The sequence below is a fragment of the Carex rostrata genome, chromosome 14 (genome assembly GCF_964058835.1).
Source record: "Carex rostrata chromosome 14, lpCarRost1.2, whole genome shotgun sequence".
NCBI lineage: Eukaryota > Viridiplantae > Streptophyta > Magnoliopsida > Poales > Cyperaceae > Carex > Carex rostrata.
This window is the reverse complement of record NC_135931.1, coordinates 5,171,822-5,197,755: the sequence shown is the minus strand read 5'-3', so window position 1 is coordinate 5,197,755 and position 25,934 is coordinate 5,171,822. Positions and strand designations below refer to the sequence as shown.

Genomic DNA, 25,934 nt, shown 5'->3' with positions numbered 1-25,934 from the left:
TAATTTTTAAAATGATCAAGATATAACATGGAACATTAATAACGTAAAAGTGCCGAAGGCCCAACAACTGTAAGTTTTGATCCAACGTAAATTATTTACGGCCGTGCGATGTTGCTATATTGTTTTGCTTTGATGAAGTAGTACACGAATCCCGAATTGTATCAAATTTTATAATGGTGAAATTAATATGACATTCTTTCATTTTAACGGTTCCGATCGACCAAATGCTAATATTCGTATTCGTTCCTTCACAACCCCACACAACAAGGGTTCAAGTCCTATGTATATTATTATATGGCACAAGTCATTGATGCATCATGCATGATTGTATAAAAAAATTCAATAGTCAAAATGACTTCAAAATGAAATATCAATGTCAAATAACTAATTATATTATCACATAAATTTTAATAATATAAATTACATTAATTTTCATCAAAAAAATTTTATAATTGAACCATATGCCATATACAACAACCATATATATATTCTATTAATCACCACACTAATTACATATAACACAAATGCCTAATTACATATACTTCTCAATATTAAAATTACAAACATAAATATTTTAAAATATTGAAAAAAAAACTAATTATAAAATGAAATTTGATATCTCAATTTTGAAGCTGTCACTGTGCCAATTTGCTTTCAATCCGAACAGAGCATTTTAGACTACATACAGCGCACCACACAAAGTTGGTTCTGCAAACAAAAAAAAAATAGTATTAGAATTGGTTATTTGAAATAACTGATTCTAATACTATTTTTTTTTTCAAAGTTGGTTCTAAAAAATAAAAAATAAAAAAATATCAAGATCGGTTTTTATGTACAGAACCGATCCAGATGCTATTTTCTGATATATTTTAATTTGTTAGATGTATTTAAGAAAAACCTACCTTAAACACCGGTTGTTTAAAATTTATCGGTGTTAAAAATAGTTTTAACACCGGTTATTAAAAAAAACCCGGTGTTAGAAAAACCTACTTAAACACCGGTTATATATCTTTAAACTAATTTTAATCATTCTGCAATATAAATCGTATATTTATAAATCTTAATTAGGCGAATTAGACTGCCGAAACATAAATAGAAACATCTAAAATTATTTCAAACAATTATTTACAGGTCTTAAAATCCAGCTTCGCAAATAAAATTTGATCTATATTTTTTTATAAAGATTATGTAGATTGGTTCATGATCAGATCGATTATTTTCATTTTGAAAATAAAGATATTAATCTAAAATACATACCAATGTTTAATATGGATAATATCTAATTATTTTATTTTATATTTAAGTTTTAAATTTTTTATAATTAATAAAAAATATAAAACTAATTAAATCCTTCACCATTGCAGTGCTGTCTCTACCTTTCTCATTTGTAGGATTTGATTCTAATACTATTTTTTCTGCATCTATATTGACGTTGTATTATTATTTGAAGCTGTCACTGTGCATAAAAATAAAAAATAAAAATAAAAATAAAAAAAATAAAAAAAAATCAAGATCGGTTTTTAGCAATAAAACCGATCCTGATAGTATCTGGATCGGTTTTATTGCTAAAAACCGATCCAGATACTATTTTCTGATATATTTTAATTTGTTAGATGTATTTAAGTTATCTGGATCGGTTTTTAGCAATAAAACCGATCCAGATACTATCAGGATCGGTTTTTATGTACAGAACCGATCCAGATGCTATTTTCTGATATATTTTAATTTGTTAGATGTATTTAAGTTATCTGGATCGGTTATTATGTATAGACCCGATCCAGATGCTATTTTATGATATATTTCAATTAATAAGATTTATTTGAGATATTTTAATTATCAGGATCGGTTCTTGTTGGAAACTGATCCTGATACTATCAGGATCGGTTTTTACTAAAAACCGATCCAAATGATTGAACTATTAGGATCGGTTCTAATATAAAACCGATCCTGATAGTATCAGGAACCGTTTCCACAAAAAACCGATCCTAATAGTATTAAAGTAGGATCAGTTGTTACTAAAAACCGATCTGAATAGTTTTTAGGATCGGATTTTTTAAATAAACCGATCCAGATACTTATTAGGATCGGGTGTCTATATAACCGATCCAGATAGGCCGATCCTGATTCCAGTTTTTCCACTAGTGCTAGTTGGCAACTCTATCTTAAGCAGACAATGGAATATATGATATATGTGCCTAATTAAAAAAAAAAAAAAAAATCCACAAGAAACATCCAACATCTCCACATGGCCTAGTTCCACCTAATTCTTTCGAGAGTTTACTTTGAATATATTTGTTTCTAGGAATATTTACCAACCAATTAACAACCGATATGCACGAATTTAGATAATGTGTAACTAACTCAATTATGTAACACGATTAACCTGCTAGGTAGTTGATCAACTAGCTAATTTAGCCACAATTGCTTTTTATTATTCCACTTGGTCATCAATTGTCAAACAGACAACTAGACAGACTCATATGAAATTCTATGCGTTACAACGTTTGCCATGCAGATTTGACTAAATTAATTTACTTGTAATTTTTAGCATGAATAAAATAAAAACCGACCACACAATCCTACATATATTTAAGTACAAAAACGCGTATGAGCCCAAATCTCTGCAGCTGTTTCGGGCTTACCATTACTGAGCGTCATTGTGAAGTATCTCCAGACTAGAGAGTTCATGCAACCCATTAACATTTTCTTTTGCGCTGATGCCGTGGTAGGGGTGATCGGATATTATATCTCCGTGTCCAGATTTTTAGTATTGTTAAGATTACACTCGGTTCCAGCATAACTTGGAGATCAAGCCGAATCCTTTAGAAGATCTATATCTACTCAAAAGAAGGAAAAAAGAAATTGAAGGATATCAATAATATCTAGTGAAATAGGCAATAAATAGTATTTGATTATTTGTCATTAATTCTAAGGATTGGTTTCCATGTTTAGCATGATACACAAAATATTTTTGAATTGATAAATAGGCATGTAAGAGCTGTGTAATTCAATCAAGAAAGAAAAAAAATAAAAAATAAGGGAGGGAAGGGAGATTCATGAGAATCTTGTGTTCTTGAGTTGTTTTATTATTTTTTGACAGTTCTATTATTATTATTTTTGACAAGTATATTCAGATATTGGAATACATATACGGATATGATTTGTACGAACACAGATACAGTTTTGGCTTCAAAAGCGGATATGGATACGGATAATCGATCATTTGTATCCGAATCTTTATAATTTTTTGGATATTCATTTGTGAGGATTTTGATACAGATGCGAATGATTATTAGTATCCATATGTTTTTATTCGCTTGTTTTAATTAGAATCATACGTGTATAGAGAAGAATATATTTTTTGTTGGTATATATCTGTTAATTAAAAATATGGTTATATTGATTAAGTTTTATTAATGAGATAACAAATTTAACATAACAAAGATATTATTTTGTCACCACAATGATTGAATATCCGAAATATATATGTTCTTTATGTTATTTTATTTTCTGATAAAAAAAATATTTATTGAATAACCTGTTAATTTTATCACAATAATTAAATTAGATATTTCAATTATATCTGTATATATATTCATATTTAATTAATATCCGATCTGTATTTTGTATCTTAAAAATAAAAACAGATGTACCTATATAGTCTTATCATTGTCTGATTTGTCTGCACCCTTATGTTATTCAGTTATTGCGACAAACTCCTCCCCCCAGACGCGCACGAATTCGGATCCAGTGTAGTACCGCACAAGGGAATCTTTTAGAATGATTCCCTAATTGATGGATCCAGACCGTTCTTTTAACTTGGCACAAATCTCAAAGCTCAAAAATACTGCCTCCTATTGCGACCCGAATCTCAAACCGGTTGAGATTTAATCTCAAACCGTAAAGTGATGGTGATCCTCTATAGTACTACAGAGGATACAGATTCGACGCGCACGCACACTACCCCACCTCCAGTTCGGATCTCCTGAAGTAACTCAAAGTTTGAGTTTGAATTCAAACTATTCAATCAGAATATGCACGAATATTAAAGAATTCCTCTGAATTTTACTTTGGATTGGATTGACCGAATTATGATCAGATAGTTAGGATCCAAATTCAGACTTTGAGTTATCTTAGAGAATCCGCCCCCCTCCCACTTGTCGTTCCGTGGATGTTGCAATAAAGGTCTCCAAGGAACCGAATCTCCTGCACCTCAAGGGGCAGGAAATTCCTGCCCCTAGAGTCACCGTCGGTGGGTCCGAAATGGGCCCCAGATTAAATATTTAAATGTTAAAAGTGACCCCGGCTCCACCCGGCAATGGCTCTAGGGGCAAGAATTAATTTCCTGCACCCCGAGGGGCAGGTGATCTCGTTCTGATCTCCAAATTCCAAAATATAGTATATATTTAAAGGATTAGTAGTAAAACAATTAACTAATGTAATGTAATATTCTAACAATAAATTGTGTAATGGAGGTTGTAACAATAAATTATCTGAACTTCAATTACCTTGCATTGTTTTCTATAGGGATCATGTAATATTCTAACAATAAATTGTGTAATGGAGGTTGTAACAATAAATTATCTGAACTTCAATTACCTTGCATTGTTTTCTATAGGGATCTTGCATTAGATTTCGGATCAATTGTTTGGGCCTCTTACCCAGCTTTAGGCTTAACAATGCTCAATTTTTTACATCTATAAAATTCTGTATATTAGTATCATTTTTCTCAAGGTTCATTTCCCAGATGTAACATTCATTGGTAATGACCTTGAAATTAACATTAATTATTTTGGATTACATTAAATGAATAATCCTATAAGCCTTTAAAATTGCTATCCTTTCGGCTCAAGCTTGCAAAAGTTACATCGATCAAGAAATTAAATTCTTTGGGCACCCATTTTTATTACAGTGTTGCTAAAATGTCACAATGGCTCCGTGAGAAAGATTGAATATTTAAGAATTCTGTGGATTATGTAAAACATCGCTTTTTTCCTTTTACCGTTTATATCCAAAAACCGGTCAATTGATCCGGCATTAACGAGTCCAGCTAATATGGCATCAGTGTCATTTCAGTTTATATAACACTAACTCCAAAATCTATTAAATCAACTTCAAATTAAAAATCCAAACCATTCAAACCAATCTACTTCATTAGTTGTGCATTTACATACAAAATTTATAATGTTTGGAGTTTATTTAGTATCAAGTCAAGCAATCAAATGTGGGAGCTTTTAAGCTAATTTTAATGCATTCATTTTTCAACATTTTTGACCACTTGATTTGATACTAAAATAACTTGAAATTATATAAAATTGGCATATAAACATATCATTCATACAGTAAATTGATTTGAACGGTTTGGATTTATCGTTTGAAATCTATCCAATAAATTTTCGAATTGATGTCATATGACACCAATATCATACTAGCCGGACTCGGTATTAACGGTTCTAAAACTTTCAGGTATTTTAAAGAACCAAGACGGAATGACATCCAATTTTTGCTGGTCGAACAGATCGGTACGGTTCGGTTCTGATAACATGTATTGATAAATTAAAATTGTAACATATAATGTAAATCGTGAATTGGTACAATTTCTTTGTACCGACCAGATTGGAATTATGATTTAGGAATGGTGAAGTGTCCATTCATTAAAATTTAGAATTATACATACCAAACAGAAATTATGACTTAAGAATGCTAAGTTGTAAATTGATAAAATTTACATTGGTACCGAATTACCGATTAAACTGAAATTATGATTTAGGAATGCGCATGTTGTAAATTAATAAAATTAAACATTGTACAAACCAAATTAGAATTAGGATTTTTTTTTTAATGATATGAATATTGTAAGTTGGAAAAATTAACAATTGTAGATACTAAAGACATGATATCTGATGTGAGAAGTTATGGATTCGAAATTCGGATAGATAAATCATTTGTTGTAATAAGAGTATGAAATTTGGAGACTTCATCTTCATCTTTCTTTCAAAAAAAAAAAAAATATATTGTACATACCAAATAAGAATTTAGTGATGTGAATGTTTTATAGGAACTCCAGTATTCATTTCTTTTTGGATGATTCTTACATAATTAAACCTGTATTTCTCTGTAGAGACAAACTCATCGCCATATATTATGTGACTTCACACTCCATATATATATTATCATGTAACCAATAAAGGTTTTAATACATAAACCTGTCAATCTCTCAATGAAATGTATATTTACAAAGATACAGTTCATACAATTGTCTGTTGTTCTTTCCATGGCTCTCCTCAGTAAAACATATCTAGTCATCATTATAACAAAGAGATGTCACGTACCGTTATTGAAGAATATGTTGACATCATACATTAATGTTAGCACAGTCGATATCACAACTTATTTGATGATTTCCATATCATGAGAAAGATATACATAGAAGCGGTTCAGTAGAATTCTAGGGTAACTTTTCATAAGCATCTGGGAAGAACCTTGAAAGATATTTATCCTTGGCCTTGACAATAATCCAATATATGAGATAACATGGCACATGAACCAATGCCAGAGCAAGGTACCTTGAAAAATAAAATTTTAGTTCAACAGATGCAACAATTGTATAAGCAAAAAAAAAAATAATCAATTAGAGCAGAACCGCATCAACATCGATGCTACTTTTTCCCGACCAATAGTTACCAATTAATGAAACTGACAGCAATTACAACAAATTGCCAATAAAAAAAATTTGGACTTTCAGGTCTAAAAAATAGAGAAGGGGGTGGCTCCGTGATGGTTAATAGATAAATTATTATATGTTAATAAAATATAAGACCAATAATACCAATCTAAACCCACAACTAGTAAATTTCTCCCAACAACCATCCAAAATTGTAAATATACCACATCTCTTGATTAAAAAGAATATGAAATGGGCTTAGATAAAAAGTCTAAACTAATAAATAGCAATGGTTTTCATTTTTTTTTAACACATAATTTCTCACAATCCTGAATCACGGAGTGGTTAATATAAGAAATGGGTTATTTAGACATCTGATAAAAATCGAATAGTTTAAAGTAAAGCAAAATACTGTGCTTACCATAAAGGTGCCCAAGGTGTGTCAAACTTGAGAAAGGGGTATGGCCACCTGGAGATAAATTAATTATTTTCTAAAATTAGCATCAAATATACCACTGATAGCACAGAACAGAAACAAACCACAGTAATTTTTTCATTGTTAACATATCCATGAGATCTAGCTATCAGGCATAAAAATTCTTAAATTCATTTCAATATTTATCAAGCTTGGAATCATAAATAATTACGGCTGATGCCAGTATCTATGCAGGTACAGTACCACAATACCACATATTTGGGTTTTTCCATTGAATTACGCTAAATTGTAGCATTATGTTTATAACTAATCCAAAACAATAAAAACAAGATAAGATTTCTGGCGGCATTTGCAGGTGCTGCATAGTGATTTAAAAGCATCCCGTTAGCATAATTCTTTCTAAATATGCAAACAAATGGGATAATAGAAAAATTTTCTCCGACCAGGAAACCCCACTGGCGTGTGAAACCCACTGAAACGTGATATATGCACCGCTCCAGAATGCAAAGTATATTATGCCATACCATGGAAAATTCTGAGTACAAGAACCAAAAGTTTATTAAGAAAATATAATAGAGTTTATAGGCAAAGAATGGCAGCTTTCACACGAAAATCATTAGAAACCTAGAAATTTATGGGGCATAAAATGATGAAAGAAACATTTGCTTTATGTTGATAGTAAATACAGTTTGTATTTTATGAAGCCAACAACCATGGTAAAAAAAAAGGAAAAGCATGCTTCTGAAAGTAAAAGGATAAATAATATTAAGGTTTTCCAAAAGAAATATGAATAAATAATATAATTACCATCCTATTGAGAGATGTGTCAACCAGGAGAAACAAAAGGTTGAGCGAGTGCATTCCGTCAGTCACCTGAAAATATTTCATGTCTACCCTTCAATAATGTAGCATTTAAGTCTTCGCCATTCAATAACCCCCTTATTCACTTAATGTGTGAGTGGAAACAAGTCTCTGATACATTAATTTGCCCGGTAAAATCAACCAAATGCCTAACCAGCCTCTTAAAACTAGCTCTTATGTTACTGACTTCTTGACTTGCCTCAGAATTGTATTCAAGAAAAAGATATTTGCATGAATGCTTAAATTTCTACTTATTGTAGAGCAAGTTAAAATAGTTTCTCACATCTTCTAGAGTGAAGGAATCATAGTAGAAAAAAGGAACAAGGAGACCCCAAAATGTCAAATCTGTGAGAACAGCAGCACCTGCACTAGTCTGTTAATTACGAATATCATGTTAATAACACCATTTGTGTGTGTGTGTGTGTGAGAGAGACAGAGAGAGTAGCTAAAAAGGATCTCCATATAACACGCATGAAACCATACATGTTTAACTGTCAGAATGTAAATTAGAAGGAGATAAATGTAGTTTAATTATAGGTATGCTAACAGTACAACACTAACCCCTTTATAAAATTAGTAAATGCCCCTGACCAAAGAAGATGGTCTCAGATTTTATATCAACTGCAGCAGCACCACATTACCTGTACATACTGAGCCATACAAATAAAAAGTTCTCCCAAATAGAGAGATTATGAGTTTCTTTTTTTTTTCACAAATGTTTTTTCTATTTATGTAACTTTAATTTCTTGCATTGTACTTCTGTAAACTTTTTTGTTTACTGAAACATGATAGTTGGCACTTTGCCAGCTAACCTTCATTAAAAAAAAAAATAAAGTTGCACCCAACAGGTAATAGAAACCAGTACTTAAGGGCTAACAAATACCCACATGTAATTACCAGAAATGTGCCTCAAAGCTATACCAGTAAGTACCTACCTGCAGGCAGGGGCAGACCCAGTCCAGGGGGAGGCAACTGTCGACCCCTGGATTTTGAAAAAAAAAAAAATAGAGCCCATGTATTATCAGGCTTTTGCCTACCCCTCAAAAAAAATTGCCTATCTCTGGATGTTCTTTTTTTTTCTGACTTGTGTGAGGTGAGAGGCACGCTTACCTGGTAGCCCTAATTGTTTTGGAAGAAGGGGACGTTTGATGGGCATCGGACCAAATTCAGTTTGATGCCCGATTGTAACCTTCCGATCCACTTCAAGATTTGTGCGGCCTCTTCAATATTTGTGCTTGTCAAGTATGCACAAATCTTGACACGAATTGAACGGCTCTGACCGTGTATCGGACAGAATTTGGTTCGATGCCCATCGGACATCCTCCGGGTCTAATTTTTTTTGCCTATCCTGGTCAAATTCCTGGGCTCGCCCCTGCCTGCAGGAAATCAATATGATACTACATAGTACATACTAACAAGTGCCATACAATTTCAAAGCTACTCATTCCATACCTGGTATACAATTTGCATGACATAGCCCCAATGCCCTGCTCTTGTCTCTTTTCCAGTTTTCATGTCGTAAGGCCCCATTACAATACCATCATCAATTTTAGTTCTATTTGTTTCCAAATCTGAATCTAAAAGTTCATCAGCCTCTTCAGTATTTTGTAAATTATTATTAACTATTCGTTAGATGCAGTGCAGTTGTCCCTCTCTAGATTTTAAAATTCAATGAAAAAATACGGGCATAGTATCACTTTGATGCTCCTTTAAAGGATTTCATAAAAGAGAGAATTTGTATTAATCTTGTATATTTGAGTACAATGACATTAGACCTATTTATAGACTTAATTAAGATACAATCATAACCAACTCCACTAAGCATCTCCTACCTACCACTATTACAATGCTAATCAACTCCTATAATTCGCACCCACTATCATCTCCAATACTTTATATTTGATCTTCTATTACGCCCCCTCAAGCGAAACATGGTGCGGTAGCAATGTTGAGCTTGCTCCGAAAAGAAGAAGTTCGATGCCAATATCTCAATGCCATTGTTCTTGCGATGTGAATCATCAAGTTTGGGTCTCCTTGAAGGTAGAAGAAGGTAGAGAGAGAAGGAGCTCTTTTGGCTCAAGAATGCTTCCATGTACGTGAGAGAGGCTCGTTTGAGTCCTCTTTGAAAAATAAAAAGAAAGAAAACAAAAATTGAATAGCTCATGGCTTTGTGATAAGTACATGGTTTCAAGAGGCTTTTTAGCTCTCTTGTCTCATTTTTGAGAAGCATTTGTAGATAGAGAAGAAGAGAAAAGAAGGAGCCCGGCATTGGTAAAGCTTTGGTAAAGCTGGAATTAGGCTCGCGCCTATTCCAAGAATTATGCCTCAAAACTCTCCATTCCAGCTCTGATACCATAAAGGATTTCATAAAAGAGAGAATTTGTATTAATCTTGTATATTTGAGTACAATGACATAAGACCTATTTATAGACTTAATTAAGATACAATCATAACCAACTCCACTAAGCATCTCCTACCTACCACTATTACAATGCTAATCAACTCCTATAATTCGCACCCACTATCATCTCCAATACTTTATATTTGATCTTCTATTATCCTTGAAAAAAATTTTGTCTCTCTTGGAACTAGAAAGTCCGTCAGACCAGTTCAAAAGCACTGTTAATAAGAAATTTTATTTTTTATATGTAAAATGATATTATTTTTATGTTTTTATTATGTAAGAGTATATTACTTTTATTGTTTTTTATTATGTTGATTATTTATTTATCTAGAATCCAATTGTTAATGAGTTTGAATCTGATAGGTTATTTGAACTCGATTTTTGTCCCATCCTAAATTGCATCCGCCCCTAGTTGGATGCGTGCCATTGGACTTTTTAGCAATACTATCAAAATGGGTGTCCAAAAGAATTTAATATCTTGATCCGTCAAACATGCATGAAGGATATGTAAGTTTTGCAAGCATAAAATCATTCATTAATTTAATGTAATCCAAAATAAGTAAATTAATACGCCATTTCATGGTCATTACAATAATGAACGTTACCTCTGGAATAAAATGAACCTTGAGAAAAATGATACAAATAATATGCAGAATTTAAAGATGAAAATTAAAATGTAAATACACAAAGCATACAAATATGCAAAGTACAATCATATGCAAATAATAGAATTTAATTAGCTTAGTAGTAGCTGTTGACAGCACGGCAAGACTTCCTGATCTCACCTTCCGCAGGATTAGTGATCACATTGAGATTACTCAACTTGGGCATCGACACTGCAAAGTCTTTTTCCCAGACGCCAGGTTTTGTTGCGTACTCCACAACCAGGTCCCGCGTTTCTTGACTTGTCAGCAGTGACCAGTCTGAGAAGAACACAGTCTTCAGATCAAGGACATTTGTATAATACTGGCCGTCTAATGCATTTTCTGTCACATGATCTAGATTAACAACACCATCAACATAGGCATTTTCAGGGCATTGCTTTCTGAGGGTTTTGTTTGCAAAATCTTCGTCCAGTGTTGGGTCAATGTCTGGGTACAAGCGGTTCGTGAATGAGGAGCAGTGGGACCGCCCGATTGTGTGGGCCCCAGAAAGTACAACCAAATCCTCGACTGTAAGGCCTTTCTTATTGACAAATAAGTCTTCGAGCTGTTGACGGTCGAATGTGGGCGGTGGAAGGATCTGGTCTGCCTCGCTAGCGGAGGAGACCTTGCTATCCAGCCTTCCTGCTGTTACACTGTACCCGATGCCATTGAGGATCTCTACTGCATCACGTGCAGCAAAGACGAGGATGTCAGCACAAGAGACAACACCGGGACAATGTTTCTCAAGGCGGCTTTTTGCCTCGTCGATGACCTCGAAGCCACGTAAGCCGATGTTGTTTCTGGCCTTCTTCTCCGGGTAAGGGTTTCTATCAGATTCATCAAGGAGGACAGAACCATCACATCCCTGCCACATGCCACGGCATTATATATAAATATATATATATATGATTATGTACTTATATAGTATATATGCTTATTAGCTATAACTTGTTGAGAATTTAGGTTGGTGTTGAGCAATTAATTTTGCCACGGAAATGACTTAATTAACACTTTGAAAAAGAACAGAAGATGATGACAACTACTTGCGTACTTGTATACATTTTTTTTTTGCATGTATTTGCTAATATACTGTATATTCTAATATATGCTAGCCACAGTTTTTATATGAAAAATAATTGCAAATATCTTTGAGTATATTTGACCCAACAAAAACAGTACTGAAAACATATACATGGTAATTGTCATTGTTTGCAAGACACATCTAACCAAATATAATGTGCAAAATGCTAATTATTTTTGGCATAATACATTAAATGACAATAATATATAACAACCGCTTAATAACGGTAAGATGCCAGTTCGTCAACAAGGTACTCCAGTCACTAGATTGGACAATACTTCTGTTGGTCATGTTAACTGGCCAACTATACTACTGTCTACTCATAAATGAAACATATAATTAATGTCAAATTTCAAATAGTACTGGAAAAAAATCTTTACTTGTAAGTAAATCTTTAAAAAAACCACGATTAAACTTATATTAAATTATTAAAAGGTTTTTTGAATTAATTCTGGTGTTCAAATTCAATAAAGGCATCTCGTCGATAGTGAATAAACACAATTCAAACGACAAAAATTATAGAAATATTGTTAAAATGTACAATAAAGATGCAGAGTCTATTGTTAAAGGCATCATGGAACCGTTAAATTCTATTAAAAAAATTATAGAAGTATGGTTAAAATGTACAATAAAAATATTTTTTATGCAATACTGAATAAATTAAATATATATCAACATTTTGTTCTCTTTTTAAACAGAAGGAAATCACGGACATGCTTCATTTTTGTCCAGGAATTTGAAGTTTCTTCAACATTAATTCTTAATACATATTTGAAGTTTCTGACATATATATGTCCAACTATGATCAATTCTTAATGCAAGACTCACTTCTTTAAATTTATTAATATTTAATTAACGGTATGTCTTCAAAGTACGTATTGGACTCAAGCACTTCAAAGCAAAGCAATACTATTTAATAGAAAGAAGTGATGTATATATACCCCAACGAAGCAGTCATGAAAGAGAAGCCTGATCAAGCCAGCTCCAACACCACGGTCTTTGTTCAGTGCTTCTTCAACGACGGATTTAACAATAGACTCTGCATCGGAGCAGGAGCAAGTCCCCTTGTGTTTGTAATATCCTAGGCCTATTTCTCGTGCATTGGTGGGAATCGATGCATAGAGGAGGAAGAATGAGAACAACAATACTTTGTTCTTCATTGTGGCGAGCTTATCTCTCCTGTTTTAGCTGCTGTTTTTTTTTTTCTTATACAGCGTTGGTAATATAGATGTAGAGAAATAGAAGAATAGTGCAAGTGTTTGATGGGCATAAGATAGAGGCCAAAGAGTGGCTATTTATAGGATAGGTGCATGCTTCCGATGGAACATTATAAGTCTATTATATTCATTTCCTGATTTCATGATCGAGCATTCGAGTTCAAGGAAATCATGCATGATTGATGGCCTTCTCGTTGAAATTAATTTGGCACGTAATAACAGTATCAAGAAGTGGACGGCACACAACTATATGATTAATGTATTCTACCTAAAAAGATAGGATAATTATACTAATGTATATATTTTGATTGATCTTCTCTTGCTAATTATTGAATAGTCATATTTGGAGGGTTCTTTTTCTTTTTTACTTTTTTTCTTTTTTTCTTTTTTTTGTGCTTGAAGGTGTCGGTAGGGACCAAGTGATAATATTCATAATTCATAACATACCCTCGAAAATTCGGTACGTAATTCGGTATACAGAATACTGACAATTTATTTCGAATCCGGGTATGTGTTTAATTACGTACCATGATCCAGAGTTGAAGATATACAACTATATACAAGTACTAATAATTAATTTGCCTCTGAATCTGAATGGTTGGGTTCAAATCAAATTCAGGATTGTAAGTATATATTTGAATTTGATAGACATTTTTTTCTTATATTATATTTGTTTCCTTAAAAATCTCTCATCAAACATTTTAGTTTTAAACTATCTAAATAAGTTACTGCTCTAAATTAAACTTTTATATATTTTTTATCATAATAATATAAAATAATTTTTAAAATATTACATTATAAATTACATTGTAATCTGTCTAAATTAAAAATATTATTCAACTGATTCAACACTTTTATTGTGAGAATAAAATTGTTTAACAGTGTCAGTATTCTTGCGGATATTCTCGTCGGCAATAGCGTTACTCTTAAAAATAACAATTTATGTCAATTTACTCTCGGCAATAGTCATTTTTATCCTCGTGGATAAAAACAGATTCTTATAGCTTTGCAGTTACAAATCAAGTGATTGATAAGTTTTTAATTGAAGAACTTATAGTTTTTTAGATAAAAATGAGGTTGATTCTTTTTTCTTTTTTTTAAGGTACGTTGGAAGCCAAATAGCTCCAACAATTCGATTGATGATTAAAAAAGATTTACAGTCCTAGTTTACTTCTATATATAAATCGAGATTTAAATAAAATTATTTATTTATTTACAATGAATGAGGTCAATTATTGTAACTTTTAATGCTCACACCTGCTAGATTTCGAATTTGCAACCTCCACACAAATTATAACTTGTCTAATGTCAGACATGGAATTCTTAATTAGTTATTGCATGTCTTATTACTCTTGGGAATATATATTGTATCTTTTAATTATTTATATATCATATTACCTTTTTTTAAATGAGATGAAAATTGAAGTCCTTCAACTCACTCTGATCCAGGCATTGACTCAATTTTAGTTAAAAGACTCTTATAAGAATTACGATCAATGTTTTATAGTTTGTAGATTAAATGTGGTTTTCATTATGAAGAACCAGCAGTGTACTACAGATAGGGATATGAATATATGATGACTTTGCCTATATATTATAGAGGAGGGTTCAAATGCCTTCATTTTTTGTGCCTCCATCATGCCTCCATTTTTAAAAACTTTAATAATTCAAAATTTAAAACTTCAAATTCAAAATAAATGGTTGGATGTGATCTACATCATTTTATCTATGCACGTGTAAAAAATTATGACATTTCAATTTGATTTTAGTTGTCATCAAGAGCTTATAAAAAATGTACTAATATGAATAATTTCTAGACGTTGGTTTTTCTACTTATTGATTCACGTAAAAACAAAATTGGAATGTGATAATTTTTTATGAGCACCTAGATAAAATAACCTAGATCACATCTAATGGTTTTGTTTTGACTTTTAAGTTTTAAATTTTGAGTTATTAAAGTTTTAAAAAATGGAGGCATAGTGGAGGCACAAAAAATGGAGGCATTTGAACCCTCCTCTATATTATATATACAATAAAAAGACTACGGTTAATTGGTGTACATTTGATATTTGTATAACCTTCCTATATATTACATAGTACTAGGGGTGGCAAGGAGTTGTCTCGTCACGAGTTTGGTCTATTTTGAATTCATTACGAGCTGGCTCTTCCGAGTTATGAGCGAGATAACTTTAGAAATCTGAGCTGAAATCTTAACTTGAAATCATCATGAGCTTGATCGAGCTAACTTGCGAGCTAATGAGCTGGCTCATTGGGTATATTTTTAAGAAGAAAATAAATTATACAAACTTTTTTGATCGAGCTGGACAGTATAAAATGCACACAAATTCATACAAATTCACAAATTGATGCCTAACTGAACTGACGAGCAAGCTAGACTCCAACTTGAACTCCTTAATTTTGAACCGAGATAGTAACGAGCTGGCTCATTAACAACTCAATCCAGTAACAAACAAACTATTAGCGAACGAATCAAGTGCGAGTCACAATCAAACTACAAACTACGAGCTTTTTTACCACCCCTACATAGTACGCTAGTTGGCAACTCTATCTTAAGCAGACAATGGAATATATGATATATGTGCCTAATTAAAAATAAATAAAAAATCCACAAGAAACATCCAACATCTCCACATGGCCTAGTTCCACCTAATTCTTTCGAGAGTTTACTTTGAATATTTTTTTTCTAGGAATATTTACCAACCAATTAACAACCGATATGCACGAATTTAGATAATGTGTAACTAACTCAATTATGTAACACGATTAACCTGCTAGCTAGTTGATCAACTAGCTAATTTAGCCACAATTGCTTTTTATTATTCCACTTGGTCATCAATTGTCAAACAGACAACTAGACAGACTCATATGAAATTCTATGCGTTACAACGTTTGCCATGCAGATTTGACTAAATTAATTTACTTGTAATTTTTAGCATGAATAAAATAAAAACCGACCACACAATCCTACATATATTTAATTAAGTAGAAAAACGTGTATGAGCCCAAATCTCTGCAGCTGTTTCGGGCTTACCATTACTGAGCGTCATTGTGAAGTATCTCCAGACTAGAGAGTTCATGCAACCCATTAACATTTTCTTTTGCGCTGATGCCGTGGTAGGCCAGGGGTGATCGGATATTATATCTCCGTATCCAGATTTTTAGTATATTCAGATATTGGAATACATATACGGATATGATTTGTACGAACACAGATACAGTTTTGGCTTCAAAAGCGGATATGGATACGGATAATCATTTGTATCCGAATCTTTATAATTTTTTGGATATTCATTTGTGAGGATTTTGATACAGATGCGAATGATTATTAGTATCCATATGTTTTTATTCGCTTGTTTTAGAATCATACGTGTATAGAGAAGAATATTTTTTTTGTTGGTATATATCTGTTAATTAAAAATATGGTTATATTGATTAAGTTTTATTAATGAGATAACAAATTTAACATAACAAAGATATTATTTTGTCCACCACAATGATCGAATATCCGAAATATATATGTTCTTTATGTTATTTTATTTTCTGATAAAAAAAATATTTATTGAATAACCTGTTAATTTTATCACAATAATTAAATTAGATATTTGAATTATATCTGTATATATATTCATATTTAATTAATATCCGATCTATATTTGTATCTTAAAAATAAAAACAGATGTACCTATATAGTCTTATCATTGTCTGATTTGCCTGCACCCTTATGTTATTCAGTTATTGCGACAAACTCCTCCCCCCAGACGCGCACACTACCCCACCTCCAGTTCGGATCTCCTGAAGTAACTCAAAGTTTGAGTTTGAATTCAAACTATTCAATCAGAATATGCACGAATATTAAAGAATTCCTCTGAATTTTAATTTGGATTGGATTGACCGAATTATGATCAGATAGTTAGGATCCAAATTCAGACTTTGAGTTATCTTAGAGAATCCGCCCCCCTCCCACTTGTCGTTCTGTGGATGTTGCAATAGAGGTCTCCAAAGAACCGAATCTCCTGCACCTCAAGGGGTAGGAAATTCCAGCCCCTAGAATCACTGCGAGTGGGTCCGAGATGGGCCCCAGATTAAATATTTAAATTTTAAAAGTGACCCCGGCTCCATCCGCCAATGGCTCTAGGGGCAGGAATTAATTTCCTGCACCCCGGAGGGTAGGTGATCTCGTTCCGATCTCCAAATTTCAAAAATATATATTTAAAGGATTAGTAGTAAAACAATTAACTAATGTAATGTAATATTCTAACAATAAATTGTGTAATGGAGGTTGTAACAATAAATTATCTGAACTTCAATTACCTTGCATTGTTTTCTATAGGGATCTTGCATTAGATTTCGGATCAATTGTTTGGGCCTCTTACCCAGCTTTAATTAGGCTTCTAAATCAATAATAATGACAAATGAAGTATCGCTACCAGACATAATTTTATTTGGATAAAATGTAAATAAGTCTAAACTCTAAAATTAATTTCCAAGTGTTAATCAAAGACCAGGATTCAGAGTCCAAAAGCCGAAGAATATAAACATTTTCTGCTGAAAGAATACGGTTAAGCTACTTAACAATGCTCAATTTTTTACATCTATAAAATTATGTATATTAGTATCAATTTTCTCAAGGTTCATTTCCCAGATGTAACATTCATTGGTAATGACCTTGAAATTAACATTAATTATTTTGGATTACATTAAATGAATAATCCTATAAGCCTTTAAAATTGCTACCCTTTCGGCTCAAGCTTGCAAAAGTTACATCGATCAAGAAATTAAATTCTTTGGGCACCTATTTTTATTACAGTGTTGCTAAAATGTCACAATGGCTCCGTGAGAAAGATTGAATATTTAAGAAGTCTGTGGATTATGTAAAACATCGCTTTTTTCCTTTTACCGTTTATATCCAATAACCGGTCAATTGACCCGGTATTAACGAGTCTAGCTAATATGACATTAGTGTCATTTCAGTCAATATAACACTAACTCCAAAATCTATTAAATCAACTTCAAATGAAAAATCCAAACCGTTCAATCCGATCTACTTCATTAGTTGTGCATTTACATGCAAAATTTATAAAGTTTGGAGTTTATTTAGTATCAAATCAAGCAGTCAAATGTGGGAGCTTTTAAGCTAATTTTAATGCATTCATTTTTCAACATTTCTGACCACTTGATTTGATACTAAAATAACTTGAAATTATATAAAATTGGCATATAAACATATCATTCATACATTAAATTGATTTGAACGGTTTGGATTTATCGTTTAAAATTTATCCAATAAATTTTCGAATTGATGTCATATGACACCAATGTCATACTAGCCGGACTCAGTATTAACGGTTCTAAAACTTTCAGTTCTTTTAAAGAACCAAGACGGAATGACATCCAATTTTTGCTGGTCGAACAGATCGGTACGGTTCGGTTCTGATAACATGCATGTTATTGATAAATTAAAAATTGTAACATATAATGTAAATCGTGAATTGGTAAAATTTCTTTGTACCGACCAGATTGGAATTATGATTTAGGAATGGTGAAGTGTCCATTCATTAAAATTTAGAATTATACATACCAAACAGAAATTATGACTTAAGAATGCTAAGTTGTAAATTGATAAAATTTACATTGGTACCGATTAAACTGAAATTATGATTTAGGAATGCGCATGTTGTAAATTAATAAAATTAAACATTGTACAAACCAAATTAGAATTAGGATTTTTTTTTTTTTAATGATATGAATGTTGTAAGTTGGAAAAATTAACAATTGTACATACTAAAGACATGATATCTGATGTGAGAAGTTATGGATTCGAAATTCGGATAGATAAATCATTTGTTGTAATAAGAGTATGGAATTTGGAGGCTTCATCTTCATATTTCTTTCAAAAAAAAAAAAAAATTGTACATACCAAATAAGAATTTAGTGATGTGAATGTTTTATAGGAACTCCGGTATTCATTTCTTTTTGGATGATTCTTACATAATTAAACCTGTATTTCTCTGTAGAGACGAACTCATCGCCATATATTATGTGACTTCACACTTCATATATATTTTTTCATGTAACCAACAAAGGTTTTAATACATAAACCTGTCAATCTCTCAATGAAATGTATATTTACAAAGATACAGTTCATACAAGTCTGTTGTTCTTTCCATGGCTCTCCTCGGTAAAACATATCTAGTCATCATTATAACAAAGAGATGTCACGTACCGTTATTGAAGAATATGTTGACATCATACATTAATGTTAGCACAGTCGATATCACAACTTATTTGATGATTTCCATATCATGAGAAAGATATACATAGAAGCGATTTAGTAGAATTCTAGGGTAAATTTTCATAAGCATCTGGGAAGAACCTTGAAAGATATTTATCCTTGGCCTTGACAATAATCCAATATATGAGATAACATGGCACATGAACCAATGCCAGAGCAAGGTACCTTGAAAAATAAAATTTTAGTTCAACAGATGCAACAATTGTATAAGCAAAAAAAGGAATGAATTAGAGCAAAACCGCATCAACATCCTACCACTAGTGGAGAACGTACAATTAGTGTCGCCTCAAAAAGCTGACACTAATACTTTAGCATCGGTCGATTACAAAAAACCGACACTAATACAATTAGTGTCGGCTGTTTATAATTAGTTGACACTAATAACTAATATTTAGTGTCGGATTTTTAATTTTAGCCGATACTAATACTTAGTATCGGCTGTTTATAAACAGCCGACACTAATAACTAACAATTACTGTCGGATAATTGTAAACAACCGACACTAATACTTAGTGTCAGGTTTTAAATTTAAGCCGATACTAATACTTAGTGTCGCTGTTATAAAAGCCGACACTAATTGTTCAAAAAAAATCATTTTAAGTCGCGCGCAAGCACCTCATCCAAAACGCGTCTAGGGTTGTGTACAACTCCTTTCTCCCTCCGCACCTGTCTCCCTCCGCCATTTCTAAATCGCCTCAGACCGACAGCATCTCTCTCTCATGCTCTCTCGCTCTCTCGCCTCTCTGGACGCACCAACTCTCTCTGGCCTCAGACCGACGGCCCTCAGCATCAGCACCAGCATCGATCTTGCCAAGCTGCTAGCGCCGCCTCCGGTTTGTCTAGCTCCGGCGATCCTACTCATAACCCGATTGTAGGTAAACTCATTCTCTCTCTCAATCTCCTCAATCCCGATGTATATCTGTGCCATTTAGTAATTTCTTCTCTTTATCTCCTCAATCCCGATGTATATCTGTGCCTTAGGTTTTGGTCGTGTAATGTTCAATTAACTTAATTTCTGGTGAAATGTGAATCAATTTTGCAATGATATAGCTTTTCTATACATTTCGAAGGTGTGGGCATTTGCTGACTCAAAGCGACAAGGTTTCCTTGGTTTTGGTGAATTTGTGACATCAATACAGGTGAAGCCTTCTTTCCTTGGTTTTCTTATTTTGTATAGGTGGGGTTCAAATTCAACCTGCCTCATCAGCATCAAGTCAGTGGTTCAGCTCAAAATCGCAGAAAAAGGTATCTCCAAAGTTGTACCATCTGATTGATGAATAAAAATCAACAGGTTTCTGACATTTTATAGAAAAATTAAAAGGGCAAGCTCAAGACAGTTGAGCTGTAGTACGTAAATAAACAACAAAACAGAAAATTAATAAAGCATGAAACTAAAATAGATTAAGCAAAATTTTCAGAGGGCTTCTCTGAAGAAAGACACTAAAGAAATTCCTCTGTACCAGTGATGGTCTTGTTCGTACCAGTGGCATCCTGTTTTGTACCAGCACGCTCAATTCAACCAGTATCTCTGAACGGTGCTTCCCGCTTGTTGTCAGTGTATTACTTTAAGTACCAAGCTATCTGAACAGTGAATTGATAGGTTAGGTCTGAACAGTGAATTGATGTCAATTCCTTCCATTGCCTCGTGCATAAGTGTGTCACAATGCAAGGCATACAAATACAAGTTTGGAAGCACATTTTTTAATATACCCTCTCCCCAATCATGTTCCCATAGTCTAATTGTGCAGCCGTCCCCTGCTATCCATTTTACTAAAACATTAAAGAATTGTCTAAACCGCCAATCAGTTTCGGATGACAAACGGATACCCAATTGACATATTGACAAGGTTGTACTCAAGATTGTTTTGTATTCACTATTTGTATGTTTATGGACATAATTCATTATTTGTATTCACTATATATTTTTTTTTTCTAATCTAATGGGTGTGCCTTTTATTATTCAAATACACAGCTTCTGACAAGGGTTATGATTTTGAAGCAATCAATATTACATTGACTAATTTGATGGCAATCAATAAATGGGACCTCGAAAGGTAATTTTTCAAATCATAGACATTTTACACCACTAAGTTATTAAAGATGTTTAGTTAATTTGTTCAGTGAATTGTTTGTAGAATGCAAGGACCTGTTCATTAGATCCCTATTTATCTTGGGTGAGTTTGGAGGAAATGACTATAACGCTCCTTTGTTCGCTGTGAGAAAATTCAAGGTGCATTTTTGCTGTTTTTCTTGTTTTGAAAGTTGGACTTTGGAAAATCATATAAAATCGAATAAAAATGCTAAAAATGCATATTTCAGCTCTAATCTGGTTGTTTGAAGTCTTCTATCTGATTGTGTATTTGATTTTCAGGTTTGGACTTGTGATAAGTCTGCATTGACTGATCTGTCACAGGAAGTCATTTTGGGGTTTTAGAGGTACCACTAGGGGCTTACATGAGCTAAGCTTAGTTCCTAGATTTATGAAATTGTGTGTCTTGAATAATGATAAACTTTGATTTTGTAAATGTGATATTTTATCTAGTGAGTGTTATTTGTAAATTAGGATGTGTTATTTGATATTTTTATTTCAGACGGCTTGTTTTATATATAGGCCAACAAAAATATATGTTAGCTGGCCAAATAATAAAATTTATTTTTTTTGAAAAAAAAAATCTAGTGTCGGGTATTTATTAAAAATGTGACACTAATAAGTATTAGTGTCGGCTCTTTATTAAATAGCCGACACTAATGAGTATTAGTGTCGGCTATTTAATAAAAATGCGCCACTAATGAGTATTAGTGTCGGCTATTTAATAAAAATGCATCACTAATGAGTATTAGTGTCGGATGTTTAATAAAAATGCGTCACTAATGAGTATTAGTGTCGGATGTTTAATAAAAATGCGCCACTAATGAGTATTAGTGTCGGTTATTTAATAAAAATGCGCCACTAATGAGTATTAGTGTCGGCTATTTAATAAAAATGCGCCACTAATGAGTATTAGTGTCGGCTATTTAATACCTATAGTTACCAATCAATGAAACTGCCAGCAATTATAACATAGTTAGGATTTGTAAAGTTTTTTTAAGAAATGACAACAAATTGCCAATAAAAAAATTTTGGACTTTCAGGTCTAAAAAATAGAGAAGGGGGTGGCTCCGTGATGGTTAATACATAAATTATTATATGTTAATAAAATATAAGACCAATAATACCAATCTAAACCCACAACTAGTAAATTTCTCCCAACAACCATCCAAAATTGTAAATATACCACATCTCTTGATTAAAAAGAATATGAAATGGGCTTAGATAAAAAGTCTAAACTAATAAATAGCAATGGTTTTCGTTTTTTTTAACACATAATTTCTCACAATCCTGAATCACGGAGTGGTTAATATAAGAAATGGGTTATTTAGACATCTGATAAAAATCGAATAGTTTAAAGTAAAGCAAAATATTGTGCTTACCATAAAGGTGCCCAAGGTGTGTCAAGCTTGAGAAAGGGGTATGGCCACCTGGAGATAAATTAAATATTTTCTAAAATTAGCATCAAATATACCACTGATAGCACAGAACAGAAACAAACCACAGTAATTTTTTCATTGTAAACATATCCATGAGATCTAGCTATCAGGCATAAAAATTCTTAAATTCATTTCAATATTTATCAAGCTTGGAATCATAAATAATTACCGCTGATGCCAGTATCTATGCAGGTACAGTACCACAATACCACATATTTGGGTTTTTCCATTGAATTACGCTAAATTTTAGCATTATGTTTATAACTAGTCCAAAACAATAAAAACAAGATAAGATTTCTGGCGGCATTTGCAGGTGCTGCATAGTGATATAAAAGCATCCCGTTAGCATAATTCTTTCTAAATATGCAAACAAATGGGATAATAGAAAGTTTTTCTCTCACCAGGAAACCCCACAGGCGTGTGAAACCCACTGAAACGTGATATATGCACCGCTCCAGAATGCAAAGTATATTATGCCATACCATGGAAAATTCTGAGTACAAGAACCAAAAGTTTATTAAGAAAATATAATAGAGTTTATAGGCAAAGAATGGCAGCTTTCACACAAAAATCATTAGAAACCTACAAATTTATGGGGGATAAAATGATGAAAGAAACATTTGCTTTATGTTGATAGTAAATACAGTTTGTATTTTATGAAGCCAACAACCATGGTAAAAAAAAGGAAAAGCATGCTTCTGAAAGTAAAAGGATAAATAATATTAAGGTTTTCCAAAAGAAATATGAATAAATAATATAATTACCATCCTATTGAGAGATGTGTCAACCAGGAGAAACAAAAGGTTGAGCGAGTGCATTCCGTCAGTCACCTGAAAATATTGCATGTATACCCTTCAATAATGTAGCATTTAAGTCTTCGCCATTCAATAATCCCCTTATTCACTTAATGTGTGAGTGGAAACAAGTCTCTGATACATTAATTTGCCCGGTAATATCAACCAAATATCTAAACAGCCTCTTAAAACTAGCTCTTATGTTACCGACTTCTTGACTTACCTCAGAATCGTATTCAAGAAAAAGATATTTGCATGAACGCCTAAATTTATACTTATTGTAGAGCAAGTTAAAATAGTTTCTCACATCTTTTAGAGTGAAGGAATCATAGTAGAAAAAAGGAACAAGCAGACCCCAAAATGTCAAATCTGTGAGAACAGCAGCACCTGCACTAGTCTGTTAATTACGAATATCATGTTAATAACACCATTTGTGTGTGTGTGTGTGTGAGAGAGAGAGACAGAGAGAGTAGCTAAAAAGGATCTCCATATAACACGCATGAAACCATACATGTTTAACTGTCAGAATGTAAATTAGAAGGAGATAAATGTAGTTTAATTACAGGTATGCTAACAGTACAACACTAACCCCTGTATGAAATTAGTAAATGCCCCTGACCAAAGAAGATGGTCTCAGATTTTATATCAACTGCAGCAGCACCACATTACCTGTACATACTGAGCCATACAAATAAAAAGTTCTCCCAAATAGAGAGATTATGAGTTTCTTTTTTTTTCACAAATGTTTTTTCTATTTATGTAACTTTAATTTCTTGCATTGTACGTCTGTAAACTTTTTTGTTTACTGAAACATGATAGTTGGCACTTTGCCAGCTAACCTTCATTAGAGAGAAAAAAAAAAAAAAAAGTGACACCCAACAGGTAATAGAAACCAGTACTTAAGGGCTAACAAATACCCACATGTAATTACCAGATATGTGCCTCAAAGCTATACCAGTAAGTACCTACCTGCAGGCAGGGGCAGACCCAGTCCAGGGGGAGGCAACTGCCGACCCCTGGATTTTGAAAAAAAAAAAATAGAGCCCATGTATTATCAGGCTTTTGCCTACCCCTAAAAAAAAAATTGCCTATCTCTGGATGTTCTTTTTTTTTTTTCTGACTTGTGTGAGATGAGAGGCACGCTTATCTGGTAGCCCTAATTGTTTTGGAAGAAGGGGACGTTTGATGGGCATCGGACCAAATTCATTTCTGATGCCCGGTTGTAACCGTCCGATCGACTTCAAGATTTGTGCGGCCTCTTCAATATTCGTGCTTATCAAGTATGCACAAATCTTGACACGAATTGAACGGCTCTGACCGTGCATCGGACAGAATTTGGTTCGATGCCCATCGGCCATCCTCCGGGTCTAATTTTTTTTGCCTACCCTGGCCAAATTCCTGGGTTTGCCCCTGCCTGCAGGAAATCAATATGATACTACATAGTACATACTAACAAGTGCCATACAATTACAAAGCTACTCATTCCATACCTGGTATACAATTTGCATGACATAGCCCCAATGCCCTGCTCTTCTCTCTTTTCCAGTTTTCATGTCGTAAGGCCCCATTACAGTACCATCATCAATTTTAGTTCTATTTGTTTCCAAATCTGAATCTAAAAGTTCATCAGCCTCTTCAGTATTTTGTAAATTATTATTAACTATTCGTTAGATGCAGTGCAGTTGTCCCTCTCTAGATTTTAAAATTCAATGAAAAAATACAGGCATAGTATCACTTTGTTGCTCCTTGAAAATTGTTTTGCCTCTATTGGAACTAGAAAGTCCGTCAGACCAGTTCAAAAGCATTATTAATAAGAAATTTTATTTTTTATATGTAAAATGATATTATTTTGGGATCGACTAACAGTCCCCCTACTTCAGTCCCCTATCTGTCCCCCGCACTAAAAGACAAAAAAAAATAGTTAAAACGTGCTAACTACCACCAAAGAGCAAGATTAATGCTATTTTATTAATAGTCAAAACGTATAGTATT

General features: G+C 32.9%; 3 protein-coding genes across 3 annotated transcripts; all 3 read right to left on the bottom strand.

Moving 5' to 3' along the window:
• Positions 1 to 6,145: 6,145 nt before the first annotated feature.
• On the bottom strand, positions 6,146 to 9,557 carry LOC144565866 (uncharacterized). The gene is made up of 6 exons (XM_078315711.1): positions 9,414 to 9,557; positions 8,245 to 8,334; positions 7,908 to 7,973; positions 7,544 to 7,635; positions 7,086 to 7,133; positions 6,146 to 6,566 (listed from the first exon to the last, which is right to left on the bottom strand). The coding sequence occupies exons 1-6, from the start codon at positions 9,489 to 9,491 to the stop codon at positions 6,449 to 6,451; spliced, it is 492 nt and encodes a 163-aa protein (XP_078171837.1). The 5' UTR covers positions 9,492 to 9,557; the 3' UTR covers positions 6,146 to 6,448.
• A 1,463-nt stretch (positions 9,558 to 11,020) lies between these two features.
• LOC144565670 (peroxidase 5-like) lies at positions 11,021 to 13,324 on the bottom strand. The gene is made up of 2 exons (XM_078315484.1): positions 13,032 to 13,324; positions 11,021 to 11,874 (listed from the first exon to the last, which is right to left on the bottom strand). The coding sequence occupies exons 1-2, from the start codon at positions 13,248 to 13,250 to the stop codon at positions 11,107 to 11,109; spliced, it is 987 nt and encodes a 328-aa protein (XP_078171610.1). The 5' UTR covers positions 13,251 to 13,324; the 3' UTR covers positions 11,021 to 11,106.
• A 6,037-nt stretch (positions 13,325 to 19,361) lies between these two features.
• On the bottom strand, positions 19,362 to 25,576 carry LOC144565213 (uncharacterized). The gene is made up of 6 exons (XM_078314897.1): positions 25,433 to 25,576; positions 24,250 to 24,339; positions 23,913 to 23,978; positions 23,550 to 23,641; positions 23,092 to 23,139; positions 19,362 to 19,785 (listed from the first exon to the last, which is right to left on the bottom strand). Exons 1-6 carry the CDS (start codon positions 25,508 to 25,510, stop codon positions 19,668 to 19,670), a joined length of 492 nt encoding a protein of 163 aa, XP_078171023.1. The 5' UTR covers positions 25,511 to 25,576; the 3' UTR covers positions 19,362 to 19,667.
• Between the last annotated feature and the right edge of the window lie 358 nt (positions 25,577 to 25,934).